At 40.1% G+C, this 16,231-nt stretch overlaps 1 protein-coding gene across 1 annotated transcript; it reads right to left on the bottom strand.

The window, feature by feature from the left end:
• Positions 1-7,575: 7,575 nt before the first annotated feature.
• On the bottom strand, positions 7,576-15,806 carry LOC136117384 (uncharacterized). Its single transcript, XM_070995435.1, has 3 exons — positions 14,796-15,806; positions 8,846-8,944; positions 7,576-7,668 (listed from the first exon to the last, which is right to left on the bottom strand). The coding sequence occupies exons 1-3, from the start codon at positions 15,804-15,806 to the stop codon at positions 7,576-7,578; spliced, it is 1,203 nt and encodes a 400-aa protein (XP_070851536.1).
• Positions 15,807-16,231: the final 425 nt, after the last annotated feature.

Raw genomic sequence — 16,231 nt, 5'->3', positions numbered from 1 at the left:
TAGAAGCCGGAGCACATACATGCATACAAGGAAATTGTGTGTATTGGTCTAGTGAGAAAGCAGATGCTGCGAGAACTGTCAACGATCACCGAGCTGCCGCTAAGAAACGCTACGATGCCAAACATGCTAAGCCAACCGTTTACAGCCTTGGAGACCTTGTGCTGGTCGAGAATGAGCCATTCAGCACGGGCACATCACGCAAATTGGAGCCGCGCTACAAAGGACCTTTTATAATCAACAAGGTCCTGCCGAACGACAGATATCTTGTAGAAGATATTCCTCACGCACAACGAAAGCAGAGACACTACAAGTCGGTGTATTCGTCCGACAAGATGAAGCGCTGGTGTGAGCTGCCACCGGAGGAGCCCGATGAAGATGACGACTTTGAAGATGATCCACCCCATGAATCCTGCGATGACGCAGAGATTTGTCAGGAGAGGCCGACTGTGAACAGCGCCTAATATAGTATATACCAAACCTTCGATATTAGTGTAGAATAAGTCCCTTTTTATAATGTTACCAGGCTCTAAAAATGTAAAGTAGTCGGGACAGAGATAGACTCCAGAGCAGAACGTGTGCAGAACACTTATAGTTATAATTTCTATATGTAATAATATATCCAACACAACTATCCTAAGTAAAACCTACACCACTCGAATACCTACCCTTCTCAAGGGTAGTAAAAAAGATGACCGTTTTTATGTCATTGATTTTAGTTTTGCGATAGTTTACTGAAATGGGCCTTCTTTCCATCTTTAAAAGCCCATAACTTGGTCAAATGAACTCGGATTTCGATATGGCATACATTTATGGGCTTGTGGAATGATTATGGTGTTATCTGCATTAAAATATATAACTTTAAAGGTAGTAAACAATATGACCGTTTTTATGTCATTGATATTAATTTTGCGAAGGTTTACAGAAATGGGCCTTCATTCCATCTTTAAAAGTCCATAACTTGGTCAAATGAACTCTGATTTCGATATGGCACACCTTTATGGGCTTGTGGAATGACTATGTTGCTATCTGCAATTATATATATAACTTTAAAGGTAGTAAAAAATATGACCGCTTTTATGTCATTGATTTTAATTTTGCGAAAGTTTACAGAAATGGGCCTCCTTTCCATATTTAAAAGCCCATTACTTGGTCAAATGAACTCGGATTTCGATATGGCACACCTTTATGGGCTTGTGGAATGATTATGTTGCTATCTGCATTAATATATGTAACTTTAAGGGTAGTAAAAAATATGACCGTTTTTATGTCATTGATTTTAGTTTTGCGAAGGTTTACTGAAATGGGAATTCTTTCCATCTTTAAAAGCCCATAACTTGGTCAAATAAACTCGGACTTCGATTTGGCATAGCTTTATGGGCTTGTGGAATGATAATGTTGTTATCTGAATTAAAATATATAACTTTAAAGGTAGTACAAAATATGACCGTTTTTATGTCACAGACGTAACTTTAAATAACTTTAAAGGTAGTAAAAAATGTGACAGTTTTTTTGTCATTGATTTTAATTTTGCGAAGGTTTACTGAAATGGGCCTTCATTCCATCTTTAAGAGCCCATAACTTGGTCAAATGAACTCTGATTTCGATACAGCACACCTTTATGGGCTTGTGGAATGAATATGTTGTTATCTGCATTAAAATATATAACTTTAAAGGTTGTAAAAAACGTGACCGATTTTATGTCAATGATTTTAATTTTGCGAAGGTTTACAGAAATGGGCTGTCTTTCCATCTTTAAAAGCCCATAACTTGGTCAAATGAACTCGGATTTCGATATGGCACACCTTTATGGGCTTGTGGAATGATTATGTTGCTATCTGCATTAATATATGTAACTTTAAGGGTAGTAAAAAATATGACCGTTTTTATGTCATTGATTTTAGTTTTGCGAAGGTTTACTGAAATGGGCCTTCTTTCCATCTTTAAAAGCCCATAACTTGGTCAAATAAACTCGGATTTCGATATGGCATACCTTTATGGGCTTGTGGAATGAATACGTTGTTATCTGCATTAAAATATATAACTTTAAAGGTTGTAAAAAACGCTACCGATTCTATGACAATGATTTTAATTTTGCGAAGGTTTTCAGAAATGGGCTTTCTTTGCATCTTTAAAAGCCCATAACTTGTTCAAATAAACTCGGATTTCGATATGGCATACCTTTATGGGCTTGTGGAATGATTATATTGCTATCTGCATTAATAAATATAACTTTAAAGGTAGTACAAAATATGACAGTTTTCATGTCATTGATTTTAATTTTGCGAAGGTTGACTGAACTGGGCTTTCATTCCATTTTTATAAGCCCATAACTTCGTCAAATGAACTCGGTTTTCGATATGGCATACCTTTATGGGCTTGTGGAATGATTATGTTGTTATCTGCATTAAAATATATAACTTTAAAGGAAGTAAAAAATATGACCGTTTTTATGTCATTGATTTTAATTTTGCGAAGGTTTACAGAAATGGGCCTCCTTTCCATATTTAAAAGCCCATAACTTGGTCAAATTAACTCGGATTTCGATATGGCACACTTTATGGTCTTGTGGAATGATTATGTTGCTATCTGCATTAATATATGTAACTTTAAGGATGTGAACAGCGCGTAATACAGTATATACCAAACCTTCGATATTAGTGCAGAATAAGTCCCTTTTATAATGTTACCAGACTCTAAAAATGTAAAGTAGTCGGGACAGAGATAGACTCCAGAGCAGAACGTGTGCAGAACACTTATAGTTATAATTTCTATATGTAATAATATATCCAACTCAACTATCCTAAGTAAAACCTACACCACTCGAATACCTACCCTTCTCAAGGGTAGTAAAAAAGATGACCGTTTTTATGTCATTGATTTTAGTTTTGCGATAGTTTACTGAAATGGGCCTTCTTTCCATCTTTAAAAGCCCATAACTTGGTCAAATGAACTCGGATTTCGATATGGCATACATTTATGGGCTTGTGGAATGATTATGGTGTTATCTGCATTAAAATATATAACTTTAAAGGTAGTAAACAATATGACCGTTTTTATGTCATTGATATTAATTTTGCGAAGGTTTACAGAAATGGGCCTTCATTCCATCTTTAAAAGTCCATAACTTGGTCAAATGAACTCTGATTTCGATATGGCACACCTTTATGGGCTTGTGGAATGACTATGTTGCTATCTGCAATTATATATATAACTTTAAAGGTAGTAAAAAATATGACCGCTTTTATGTCATTGATTTTAATTTTGCGAAAGTTTACAGAAATGGGCCTCCTTTCCATATTTAAAAGCCCATAACTTGGTCAAATGAACTCGGATTTCGATATGGCACACCTTTATGGGCTTGTGGAATGATTATGTTGCTATCTGCATTAATATATGTAACTTTAAGGGTAGTATAAAATATGACCGTTTTTATGTCATTGATTTTAGTTTTGCGAAGGTTTACTGAAATGGGAATTCTTTCCATCTTTAAAAGCCCATAGCTTGGTCAAATAAACTCGGATTTCGATATGGCATACCTTTATGGGCTTGTGGAATGAATACGTTGTTATCTGCATTAAAATATATAACTTTAAAGGTTGTAAAAAACGCTACCGATTCTATGACAATGATTTTAATTTTGCGAAGGTTTTCAGAAATGGGCTTTCTTTGCATCTTTAAAAGCCCATAACTTGTTCAAATAAACTCGGATTTCGATATGGCATACCTTTATGGGCTTGTGGAATGATTATATTGCTATCTGCATTAATAAATATAACTTTAAAGGTAGTACAAAATATGACAGTTTTCATGTCATTGATTTTAATTTTGCGAAGGTTGACTGAACTGGGCCTTCATTCCATTTTTATAAGCCCATAACTTCGTCAAATGAACTCGGTTTTCGATATGGCATACCTTTATGGGCTTGTGGAATGATTATGTTGTTATCTGCATTAAAATATATAACTTTAAAGGAAGTAAAAAATATGACCGTTTTTATGTCATTGATTTTAATTTTGCGAAGGTTTACAGAAATGGGCCTCCTTTCCATATTTAAAAGCCCATAACTTGGTCAAATTAACTCGGATTTCGATATGGCACACTTTATGGGCTTGTGGAATGATTATGTTGCTATCTGCATTAATATATGTAACTTTAAGGATGTGAACAGCGCGTAATACAGTATATACCAAACCTTCGATATTAGTGCAGAATAAGTCCCTTTTATTATTTATTTATTTAACAAATTAAGCTTATCATACAATGTTAAACTTAATACTAAATTTCCGAGCACTGGCTGCGGAGGCCTTCGACTCTGACTGTAACTAATCTGCTGTGTTTAAATCTGTACTTGCGGTTTATTTATGGGCTTAGTTTGTTATTATATTGCTAGCTTTGATTTACTTATAAACTCGTTAATTTTTTTAATATTTTCTACGGATGGGCAATTGAGGATTTGGGAAGGGGGCTGTGTGCCGAACAGGTGGGCTCTAATATTGGCCAGTCCAGGGCAATTGTCTAAAAGGTGGTCGGTGTTTGGGATTCCTCCGCAGAGACTGCAGATCGGATTGTTGATGCCTTTTAATAGGTGTTCGTGTGTGTGTTTGGTGTGTCCTATACGAAGCCGGATAAAGGTACTGCATTGTCGTCTCCCGATTGCCGCTGGGAGAGGTATTTTTGTACAAGTGGGATTAAATTTGGAGTATCTATGGGTGAAAGTGGACCATTCCTCCATCTTTTGGTTTTCCAAGTTGCGATCTATTAGCTTGTGTATGTCCTTGCTGTTTGTTGGAGTGAAAATGAATGTTGGTGAGAGGCCAATGTTGTGGGCTGCCTGGTCCGCGTCTTCGTTACCCTTTATGCCTTGATGGCTAGGGACCCAAAAGAGTGTTATTTTTTTCGGATGTTCTTTTGTTAATCTTTGTATCTCTCTTATGGTGGGATCGCGATACTCGGGGTTATTTATTGCCAGGAGTGACGACAGACTGTCAGTGCAGACAACAAACTCTCCGTTTTTACTGGTGGCAAAGCGGCAGGCTAGTAATATAGCCGTAGCTTCTGCCACGAATATTGAATTGTAGAGGGGGAGCGCCCCTCCCGCTATGATGGTGTTGTTAGCGTCGATGACTGCGAAAGTGGTTGATTCCAAAGTTTTGGATCCGTCGGTAAACAGCCAATGTTTTTCACCGAGGAGTTCTTTTTCGTTTTGAAAGCGGGTGCGATGAACTGAGCTGGGAGTATCACTTTTTGAGGAGATACGCAGTTTGGTGTTGATGTTAGGTTGGTTCCGAGACCAGGGTGGAGATGGCCCGGACGATCTAAATCTGTTTGGTGGGGGTAGGTCCAATTTCTTGCTAAAGTTGGCGCAAATCCGGAGAGTAGAAGGATATTTGTATCTCCTTCTTTCTTTAAATATGTTTTTGAAGTCGTCAGCTAATAACCGATTTGGAGTGGTATATAATTTAGGTATGAGTCGGGTTGTAGTTTCTTTTATCCTGTTGGTGATGCTGGGTAGTCCGGACTCCGCTAGAGTGCACTTGGTCGGAGAGGTCGGAAAGGCGTAGATAGATCTGCGTACAGCTGCGTGGTATGGTGGTTGAATACTCTTGATATTGGAGGCTGCAATCCAGCCGAATATCGGGAGCCCGTAATCTATCTTTGAGAGTATTAATGCCCTTGTTATGTTAATTAAAGTATTTATATGTACATGAGAGTATTTTGAGCTTAAAAATTTAATTATATTGAGACGAGATTCTAACTGCTTTCTAAGTCTTAGGCAGTGTTCTTTAAATGTAAGCCTAGAGTCGAAGGTAATTCCTAAGATTTTTAAATGATTAGTTTGTTGAATGACTTTGTTTTTAAATACAATTTCGGGAAAGTTGCAATTTTGTTTTCGGCAAATATGTAGGACCTGACATTTTCCAATGGAAAGAGATGCCCCAGATGAAGCGCCCCACTGTTCCAGTTCGTCCAGAACGTTTGAGAAGGTATCTTTAACGGAATTGAGATCTTTCTTGTTGGTGTAAATAAATGCGTCATCAGCATACAATGAAATGGAAATGTCTTTGTGTCTGTTAAAAATTGAAGATATTTGCTCAAAAGCAATCATAAAGAGTACCACCGAAAGAGGGGAACCCTGAGGAATGCCATTGTGGAGCTTATGTAGATTTGATGTTGAGTTATTGACTCGGACCCTGAAAGTTCGGTTGGTCATAAAGGCTTTTATAAGGTTATAAAGTCTTGGACCAACGCCCCAGAGTTCGAGTTGGTATAACACTGAGTGTAACCCCACGCGATCGAAAGCCTTTTCAAAATCCGTAGCCAGAATGGATACGTGATTTTTTGTAGAAAGGGCCTTCGACGCGAAGTGTTGGAATCTCAAGAGAGCATCCATAGTACTGTGACTCTTTTTGAATGCAACCTGGTAGTGAGAGATACGGCTTTTTTGGGTGGTAAACCACATGAGCCTGCGTGCAATCATTTTCTCGACTGTTTTTCCTAGGCAAGATAGAAGTGAAATGGGACGGAAGCTATTGATTTCTGGGTTAGTTTTGTTTGGTTTGGGTATAGGGATTATCGTGGCTGATTTCCAGGTATGTGGATAGGATCCTGTTTGGAGCATTGCGTTAAAGACCTCTAAAAGTTTATCTTTAACAGCTGGTGGTAGGTTTTTAAGCATGGGATACGAAATTCTGTCAAAGCCGGGACTTTTTCCCTTTGCCGTTTGAATTGCGATTTCTAATTCCAGTTTTGTAAAATTTAAGTCAAGTTGCCTCGCGGGAAGAGATGTAGAAATGGGTTGGTAGGTGTGGTTTAAATAGGTTTGCTTAGATTGACAGTACTGCTGAGAGAAGTTGTGGTCGGCCGAGTACTCTGACCAACAATATCCAAATTGCTCTGCAGTTTTCTTCGGACAGGTAAGAAGACCAGTTTCCGTTTTTAAATATTTTATGGGGGTGGGTGGTACCCCAGCTAGGCGCTTGACATCGGACCATATCTTTTTGGGGGTAGTGAAAGGTGAGATTCGGGAAGTGAAATTTTGAAAGCAGGTGCGTTTGGCAGCTAGTACAGCTTTTCTAAAGCAAGCGTTGGCTCTTTTGTAGAGTAAAAGATTCGGAATTGTAAGGTCCGATTTGTACTTGTGAAAAAGATCTTGTTTTTCGTCCCTAAGCTCCTGGAGAGAGTGGTTCCACCAGGGGACTTTGGCCTTGTGTGGAATGCTTTTAGTTTGTGGGATGCTGCAGTTTGCCGCCGCCCTTATACATTTAGTAATTTGGGCAATTTGGCTGTTAAGGCTACCAGTTTTCCATGTCAATGAGATACTCGTGCATTTTGTTTTAAAACTCTCCCAATTGGCCAAGTCGGTTTTGTACTTTGGTAACGGTGGGGATTTATCAGCACTGAAACGGATTGATACGGACGTAGTGATTGGGAAGTGATCGCTGCCATACAAATTAGAAGCGATAGACCAGTCGCATATGTGCGCAAGTTGTGGGGATATCAGGGAGATATCTACGTGAGTAAGAGTATTGTGGGTCGAGAGGTGAGTGGCGGAGCCGTCATTAAGTGTGATTAAATTTAGGTCAGCAATTGTACGCTCCAGGGCTTTCCCCCGGGAGTTGGATTTTGGCGATCCCCATAGCGGGCTCCAAGAGTTGAAGTCGCCCAACACTATGAAGGGTCCGGATATATTGTTTAAACAGTCAACAATGTCGGTACTCCTGAAACTCTGGCAAGGTGGGATGTACATATTTATTATGGTAATGGGCCGGTCCAGATCAAGCTGGAGTGCTGAGCATAATATGTTTGATGTAATCTGTTTGTGGGTATGGGGGATGTGTCTTTTAATGAGCACTCCAATACCTTGTTTGGCTGACGTGTTATGGGGAAGGTTGCAGAAATAAGCTAAATAGGCCTTAGGGCAAACAAAGCTTTTTGAATCGTTAGGCAGATGGGTTTCCTGTAGGCATATAATGTCGGGCGAATTGTCATTAATGAGTAGAGACAGTTGGTTGTAATTGTTTATAAATCCATTTATATTCCATTGGGTGATTTTTAAAGGCATTTATTTAAATAAGAAAAAAAAAGGAGGGTACTGGGGGCGCTTTTAGAGATCTTGTTCCATTTGAGATTCAGAGTCAGAAAGGTTTTTTGCTTGGCTAAACTCGGAGTCTGTGGACATATTTTCATTTTTAGAATTACTGTGGTCCGAATCTAAAGTTTTTAGAAACCGTTGCGTTTCGTTAATGATAGCGCGAGATTTTTTTAGTCGGTCTTTGATCATGGGGTTTTTATCTTGCGTTCGTGGGGACGGTGGTGATTTGGGGTAGTGGGGGGAAAGGGGGAAATGGGGGGAGCCCGGCAAGGGCGTTGGAGGAGAGGTGGGGGAGGGGGTTACATTTGCTTTTTGTGTTACATTGGATGTGCTTTGCTTGCTGGTTGATGGTTTGTTGTTGTCTTCTGCTTGCAGAGAGTCTTGCTTCGGTTTCGAAGCCGTTACCGAAGTCGGTTGAGAGGAAGCAACCTTCGCGAAGGAAGCCGAGTGATTGATTGTCGATGATGATTGTTGTAGTTGTTGTTTTTGAATAATTCTAGCTTCACGCATGCTGCATTTTTTTGTTGTTTTAATTTTTAGTAGGTCTCTTTGCTGTTGATACGCTGGGGAAGCAGGTGAGGAGGCGGGGTGTTGGCCTGAGCAGTTCGCGCACTCGGTGCGTGAGCAGGGCGCGGGTGGGTGAGGGGCAAGATTGCAGGTGGAGCACATGGTTGGATCACCACAGTGTCTAGCTGTATGTCCGATCCTCTGGCAGTTTTTGCACCGCATTGGGTTTGGTATATATTCCCTTACTTTGACACTGTACCAAGAGATGTCCAGCTTACTAGGAAGATTGTAGAGATCGAAAGTGACCAGAATCACTCCCGAGGGTTTGGTGGCGTTGTCGATTAACTGTCAAATAAACTCGGATTTCGATATGGCATACCTTTATGGGCTTGTGGAATGATTATATTGCTATCTGCATTAATAAATATAACTTTAAAGGTAGTACAAAATATGACAGTTTTCATGTCATTGATTTTAATTTTGCGAAGGTTGACTGAACTGGGCCTTCATTCCATTTTTATAAGCCCATAACTTCGTCAAATGAACTCGGTTTTCGATATGGCATACCTTTATGGGCTTGTGGAATGATTATGTTGTTATCTGCATTAAAATATATAACTTTAAAGGAAGTAAAAAATATGACCGTTTTTATGTCATTGATTTTAATTTTGCGAAGGTTTACAGAAATGGGCCTTCTTTCCATCTTTAAAAGCCCATAACTTGGTCAAATGAACTCGGATTTCGATATGGCATACATTTATGGGCTTGTGGAATGATTATGGTGTTATCTGCATTAAAATATATAACTTTAAAGGTAGTAAACAATATGACCGTTTTTATGTCATTGATATTAATTTTGCGAAGGTTTACAGAAATGGGCCTTCATTCCATCTTTAAAAGTCCATAACTTGGTCAAATGAACTCTGATTTCGATATGGCACACCTTTATGGGCTTGTGGAATGACTATGTTGCTATCTGCAATTATATATATAACTTTAAAGGTAGTAAAAAATATGACCGCTTTTATGTCATTGATTTTAATTTTGCGAAAGTTTACAGAAATGGGCCTCCTTTCCATATTTAAAAGCCCATAACTTGGTCAAATGAACTCGGATTTCGATATGGCACACCTTTATGGGCTTGTGGAATGATTATGTTGCTATCTGCATTAATATATGTAACTTTAAGGGTAGTATAAAATATGACCGTTTTTATGTCATTGATTTTAGTTTTGCGAAGGTTTACTGAAATGGGAATTCTTTCCATCTTTAAAAGCCCATAGCTTGGTCAAATAAACTCGGATTTCGATATGGCATACCTTTATGGGCTTGTGGAATGAATACGTTGTTATCTGCATTAAAATATATAACTTTAAAGGTTGTAAAAAACGCTACCGATTCTATGACAATGATTTTAATTTTGCGAAGGTTTTCAGAAATGGGCTTTCTTTGCATCTTTAAAAGCCCATAACTTGTTCAAATAAACTCGGATTTCGATATGGCATACCTTTATGGGCTTGTGGAATGATTATATTGCTATCTGCATTAATAAATATAACTTTAAAGGTAGTACAAAATATGACAGTTTTCATGTCATTGATTTTAATTTTGCGAAGGTTGACTGAACTGGGCCTTCATTCCATTTTTATAAGCCCATAACTTCGTCAAATGAACTCGGTTTTCGATATGGCATACCTTTATGGGCTTGTGGAATGATTATGTTGTTATCTGCATTAAAATATATAACTTTAAAGGAAGTAAAAAATATGACCGTTTTTATGTCATTGATTTTAATTTTGCGAAGGTTTACAGAAATGGGCCTCCTTTCCATATTTAAAAGCCCATAACTTGGTCAAATTAACTCGGATTTCGATATGGCACACTTTATGGGCTTGTGGAATGATTATGTTGCTATCTGCATTAATATATGTAACTTTAAGGATGTGAACAGCGCGTAATACAGTATATACCAAACCTTCGATATTAGTGCAGAATAAGTCCCTTTTATTATTTATTTATTTAACAAATTAAGCTTATCATACAATGTTAAACTTAATACTAAATTTCCGAGCACTGGCTGCGGAGGCCTTCGACTCTGACTGTAACTAATCTGCTGTGTTTAAATCTGTACTTGCGGTTTATTTATGGGCTTAGTTTGTTATTATATTGCTAGCTTTGATTTACTTATAAACTCGTTAATTTTTTTAATATTTTCTACGGATGGGCAATTGAGGATTTGGGAAGGGGGCTGTGTGCCGAACAGGTGGGCTCTAATATTGGCCAGTCCAGGGCAATTGTCTAAAAGGTGGTCGGTGTTTGGGATTCCTCCGCAGAGACTGCAGATCGGATTGTTGATGCCTTTTAATAGGTGTTCGTGTGTGTGTTTGGTGTGTCCTATACGAAGCCGGATAAAGGTACTGCATTGTCGTCTCCCGATTGCCGCTGGGAGAGGTATTTTTGTACAAGTGGGATTAAATTTGGAGTATCTATGGGTGAAAGTGGACCATTCCTCCATCTTTTGGTTTTCCAAGTTGCGATCTATTAGCTTGTGTATGTCCTTGCTGTTTGTTGGAGTGAAAATGAATGTTGGTGAGAGGCCAATGTTGTGGGCTGCCTGGTCCGCGTCTTCGTTACCCTTTATGCCTTGATGGCTAGGGACCCAAAAGAGTGTTATTTTTTTCGGATGTTCTTTTGTTAATCTTTGTATCTCTCTTATGGTGGGATCGCGATACTCGGGGTTATTTATTGCCAGGAGTGACGACAGACTGTCAGTGCAGACAACAAACTCTCCGTTTTTACTGGTGGCAAAGCGGCAGGCTAGTAATATAGCCGTAGCTTCTGCCACGAATATTGAATTGTAGAGGGGGAGCGCCCCTCCCGCTATGATGGTGTTGTTAGCGTCGATGACTGCGAAAGTGGTTGATTCCAAAGTTTTGGATCCGTCGGTAAACAGCCAATGTTTTTCACCGAGGAGTTCTTTTTCGTTTTGAAAGCGGGTGCGATGAACTGAGCTGGGAGTATCACTTTTTGAGGAGATACGCAGTTTGGTGTTGATGTTAGGTTGGTTCCGAGACCAGGGTGGAGATGGCCCGGACGATCTAAATCTGTTTGGTGGGGGTAGGTCCAATTTCTTGCTAAAGTTGGCGCAAATCCGGAGAGTAGAAGGATATTTGTATCTCCTTCTTTCTTTAAATATGTTTTTGAAGTCGTCAGCTAATAACCGATTTGGAGTGGTATATAATTTAGGTATGAGTCGGGTTGTAGTTTCTTTTATCCTGTTGGTGATGCTGGGTAGTCCGGACTCCGCTAGAGTGCACTTGGTCGGAGAGGTCGGAAAGGCGTAGATAGATCTGCGTACAGCTGCGTGGTATGGTGGTTGAATACTCTTGATATTGGAGGCTGCAATCCAGCCGAATATCGGGAGCCCGTAATCTATCTTTGAGAGTATTAATGCCCTTGTTATGTTAATTAAAGTATTTATATGTACATGAGAGTATTTTGAGCTTAAAAATTTAATTATATTGAGACGAGATTCTAACTGCTTTCTAAGTCTTAGGCAGTGTTCTTTAAATGTAAGCCTAGAGTCGAAGGTAATTCCTAAGATTTTTAAATGATTAGTTTGTTGAATGACTTTGTTTTTAAATACAATTTCGGGAAAGTTGCAATTTTGTTTTCGGCAAATATGTAGGACCTGACATTTTCCAATGGAAAGAGATGCCCCAGATGAAGCGCCCCACTGTTCCAGTTCGTCCAGAACGTTTGAGAAGGTATCTTTAACGGAATTGAGATCTTTCTTGTTGGTGTAAATAAATGCGTCATCAGCATACAATGAAATGGAAATGTCTTTGTGTCTGTTAAAAATTGAAGATATTTGCTCAAAAGCAATCATAAAGAGTACCACCGAAAGAGGGGAACCCTGAGGAATGCCATTGTGGAGCTTATGTAGATTTGATGTTGAGTTATTGACTCGGACCCTGAAAGTTCGGTTGGTCATAAAGGCTTTTATAAGGTTATAAAGTCTTGGACCAACGCCCCAGAGTTCGAGTTGGTATAACACTGAGTGTAACCCCACGCGATCGAAAGCCTTTTCAAAATCCGTAGCCAGAATGGATACGTGATTTTTTGTAGAAAGGGCCTTCGACGCGAAGTGTTGGAATCTCAAGAGAGCATCCATAGTACTGTGACTCTTTTTGAATGCAACCTGGTAGTGAGAGATACGGCTTTTTTGGGTGGTAAACCACATGAGCCTGCGTGCAATCATTTTCTCGACTGTTTTTCCTAGGCAAGATAGAAGTGAAATGGGACGGAAGCTATTGATTTCTGGGTTAGTTTTGTTTGGTTTGGGTATAGGGATTATCGTGGCTGATTTCCAGGTATGTGGATAGGATCCTGTTTGGAGCATTGCGTTAAAGACCTCTAAAAGTTTATCTTTAACAGCTGGTGGTAGGTTTTTAAGCATGGGATACGAAATTCTGTCAAAGCCGGGACTTTTTCCCTTTGCCGTTTGAATTGCGATTTCTAATTCCAGTTTTGTAAAATTTAAGTCAAGTTGCCTCGCGGGAAGAGATGTAGAAATGGGTTGGTAGGTGTGGTTTAAATAGGTTTGCTTAGATTGACAGTACTGCTGAGAGAAGTTGTGGTCGGCCGAGTACTCTGACCAACAATATCCAAATTGCTCTGCAGTTTTCTTCGGACAGGTAAGAAGACCAGTTTCCGTTTTTAAATATTTTATGGGGGTGGGTGGTACCCCAGCTAGGCGCTTGACATCGGACCATATCTTTTTGGGGGTAGTGAAAGGTGAGATTCGGGAAGTGAAATTTTGAAAGCAGGTGCGTTTGGCAGCTAGTACAGCTTTTCTAAAGCAAGCGTTGGCTCTTTTGTAGAGTAAAAGATTCGGAATTGTAAGGTCCGATTTGTACTTGTGAAAAAGATCTTGTTTTTCGTCCCTAAGCTCCTGGAGAGAGTGGTTCCACCAGGGGACTTTGGCCTTGTGTGGAATGCTTTTAGTTTGTGGGATGCTGCAGTTTGCCGCCGCCCTTATACATTTAGTAATTTGGGCAATTTGGCTGTTAAGGCTACCAGTTTTCCATGTCAATGAGATACTCGTGCATTTTGTTTTAAAACTCTCCCAATTGGCCAAGTCGGTTTTGTACTTTGGTAACGGTGGGGATTTATCAGCACTGAAACGGATTGATACGGACGTAGTGATTGGGAAGTGATCGCTGCCATACAAATTAGAAGCGATAGACCAGTCGCATATGTGCGCAAGTTGTGGGGATATCAGGGAGATATCTACGTGAGTAAGAGTATTGTGGGTCGAGAGGTGAGTGGCGGAGCCGTCATTAAGTGTGATTAAATTTAGGTCAGCAATTGTACGCTCCAGGGCTTTCCCCCGGGAGTTGGATTTTGGCGATCCCCATAGCGGGCTCCAAGAGTTGAAGTCGCCCAACACTATGAAGGGTCCGGATATATTGTTTAAACAGTCAACAATGTCGGTACTCCTGAAACTCTGGCAAGGTGGGATGTACATATTTATTATGGTAATGGGCCGGTCCAGATCAAGCTGGAGTGCTGAGCATAATATGTTTGATGTAATCTGTTTGTGGGTATGGGGGATGTGTCTTTTAATGAGCACTCCAATACCTTGTTTGGCTGACGTGTTATGGGGAAGGTTGCAGAAATAAGCTAAATAGGCCTTAGGGCAAACAAAGCTTTTTGAATCGTTAGGCAGATGGGTTTCCTGTAGGCATATAATGTCGGGCGAATTGTCATTAATGAGTAGAGACAGTTGGTTGTAATTGTTTATAAATCCATTTATATTCCATTGGGTGATTTTTAAAGGCATTTATTTAAATAAGAAAAAAAAAGGAGGGTACTGGGGGCGCTTTTAGAGATCTTGTTCCATTTGAGATTCAGAGTCAGAAAGGTTTTTTGCTTGGCTAAACTCGGAGTCTGTGGACATATTTTCATTTTTAGAATTACTGTGGTCCGAATCTAAAGTTTTTAGAAACCGTTGCGTTTCGTTAATGATAGCGCGAGATTTTTTTAGTCGGTCTTTGATCATGGGGTTTTTATCTTGCGTTCGTGGGGACGGTGGTGATTTGGGGTAGTGGGGGGAAAGGGGGAAATGGGGGGAGCCCGGCAAGGGCGTTGGAGGAGAGGTGGGGGAGGGGGTTACATTTGCTTTTTGTGTTACATTGGATGTGCTTTGCTTGCTGGTTGATGGTTTGTTGTTGTCTTCTGCTTGCAGAGAGTCTTGCTTCGGTTTCGAAGCCGTTACCGAAGTCGGTTGAGAGGAAGCAACCTTCGCGAAGGAAGCCGAGTGATTGATTGTCGATGATGATTGTTGTAGTTGTTGTTTTTGAATAATTCTAGCTTCACGCATGCTGCATTTTTTTGTTGTTTTAATTTTTAGTAGGTCTCTTTGCTGTTGATACGCTGGGGAAGCAGGTGAGGAGGCGGGGTGTTGGCCTGAGCAGTTCGCGCACTCGGTGCGTGAGCAGGGCGCGGGTGGGTGAGGGGCAAGATTGCAGGTGGAGCACATGGTTGGATCACCACAGTGTCTAGCTGTATGTCCGATCCTCTGGCAGTTTTTGCACCGCATTGGGTTTGGTATATATTCCCTTACTTTGACACTGTACCAAGAGATGTCCAGCTTACTAGGAAGATTGTAGAGATCGAAAGTGACCAGAATCACTCCCGAGGGTTTGGTGGCGTTGTCGATGGTTTTGGTAAACTTGAATACCGAATGCACGTTTTGGGCTCGTAGCTCTTTCACAATTTCTTCTTCTGGGATGTTGTTTAGGCATGGTGCGTATATTGTTCCCTTCACAAAGTTAAGAGATTCGTGGTAATTGAATTCGACGTCGCATAAGCCAGGTAAGTGGGTGGTACGGAGGAATTTGTCGGCCACTGGTTTGGTGGTAACTAGCATCAATAGATTTCCATCTCTTAGCGTAGAAATGGAAATTATTTCCTTGCTGATGGTTTGTAGTGCCTTGTGTACAGCGAAGCAAGAGTAGTGTGAGATTGGTTTTTGGGAGTCTTTTGTTTTTACTATTATAAACTTTGGATTTTTTTGAACTGGAGTTGGAAGTTCAGGGAACTCTTCCGTAAGTTTTTGATAAGGTCTTTTCTTTTTGGATTTGGGGCTCTCGCCTAGCACAGCAAAGCGATTACCCTGCAGATTGGGGGGCTCGGGGCCCATGATCGCGAGTGTTTTTCGTCTGTTTTGGCAGACGTAGGTGCACTCGGGGGGGGAGGTATACTGAGCACAGGTTCCGAAGATCAACGATGAGAAAGAATAAAGACGTCCGCACTCGATGACTGGTAGTCGGTGACTGAAGTCCCTTTTATAATGTTACCAGACTCTAAAAATGTAAAGTAGTCGGGACAGAGATAGACTCCAGAGCAGAACGTGTGCAGAACACTTATAGTTATTATATAATATAGTTATAATATATATATATATATATCCAACACAACTATCCTAAATAAAACCTACACCACTCGAATACCTACCCTTCTCAGTTCAGAAGTGGGATCAGTGTGGTTGGATATGTGTGAAGCGGAGGAGTTGTGCCAAGAACTCTAAGAAAAGCAGCAAGAATCGTCGGCGTGGAAAGTTTGCAA

This window comes from Drosophila suzukii, chromosome 3 (genome assembly GCF_043229965.1).
Source record: "Drosophila suzukii chromosome 3, CBGP_Dsuzu_IsoJpt1.0, whole genome shotgun sequence".
Lineage (NCBI taxonomy): Eukaryota > Metazoa > Arthropoda > Insecta > Diptera > Drosophilidae > Drosophila > Drosophila suzukii.
This window is presented reverse-complemented; position numbering and strand designations above follow the sequence as displayed.

What these genes read in the sequence shown, in the direction of transcription:
- LOC136117384 (XM_070995435.1), bottom strand. Translation starts at nt 15,806, where the DNA reads ATGGGCCCCGAGCCCCCCAATCTGCAGGGTAATCGCTTTGCTGTGCTA. An exon ending in GCAAGCAAAGCACATCCAAT is followed by an intron (nt 8,945 to 14,795) that starts GTAACACAAAAA and finishes TTTATTTGACAG; the next exon opens with TTAATCGACAACGCCACCAA. An exon ending in TCTCTTGGTACAGTGTCAAA is followed by an intron (nt 7,669 to 8,845) that starts GTAAGGGAATAT and finishes GACCCTTCATAG; the next exon opens with TGTTGGGCGACTTCAACTCT.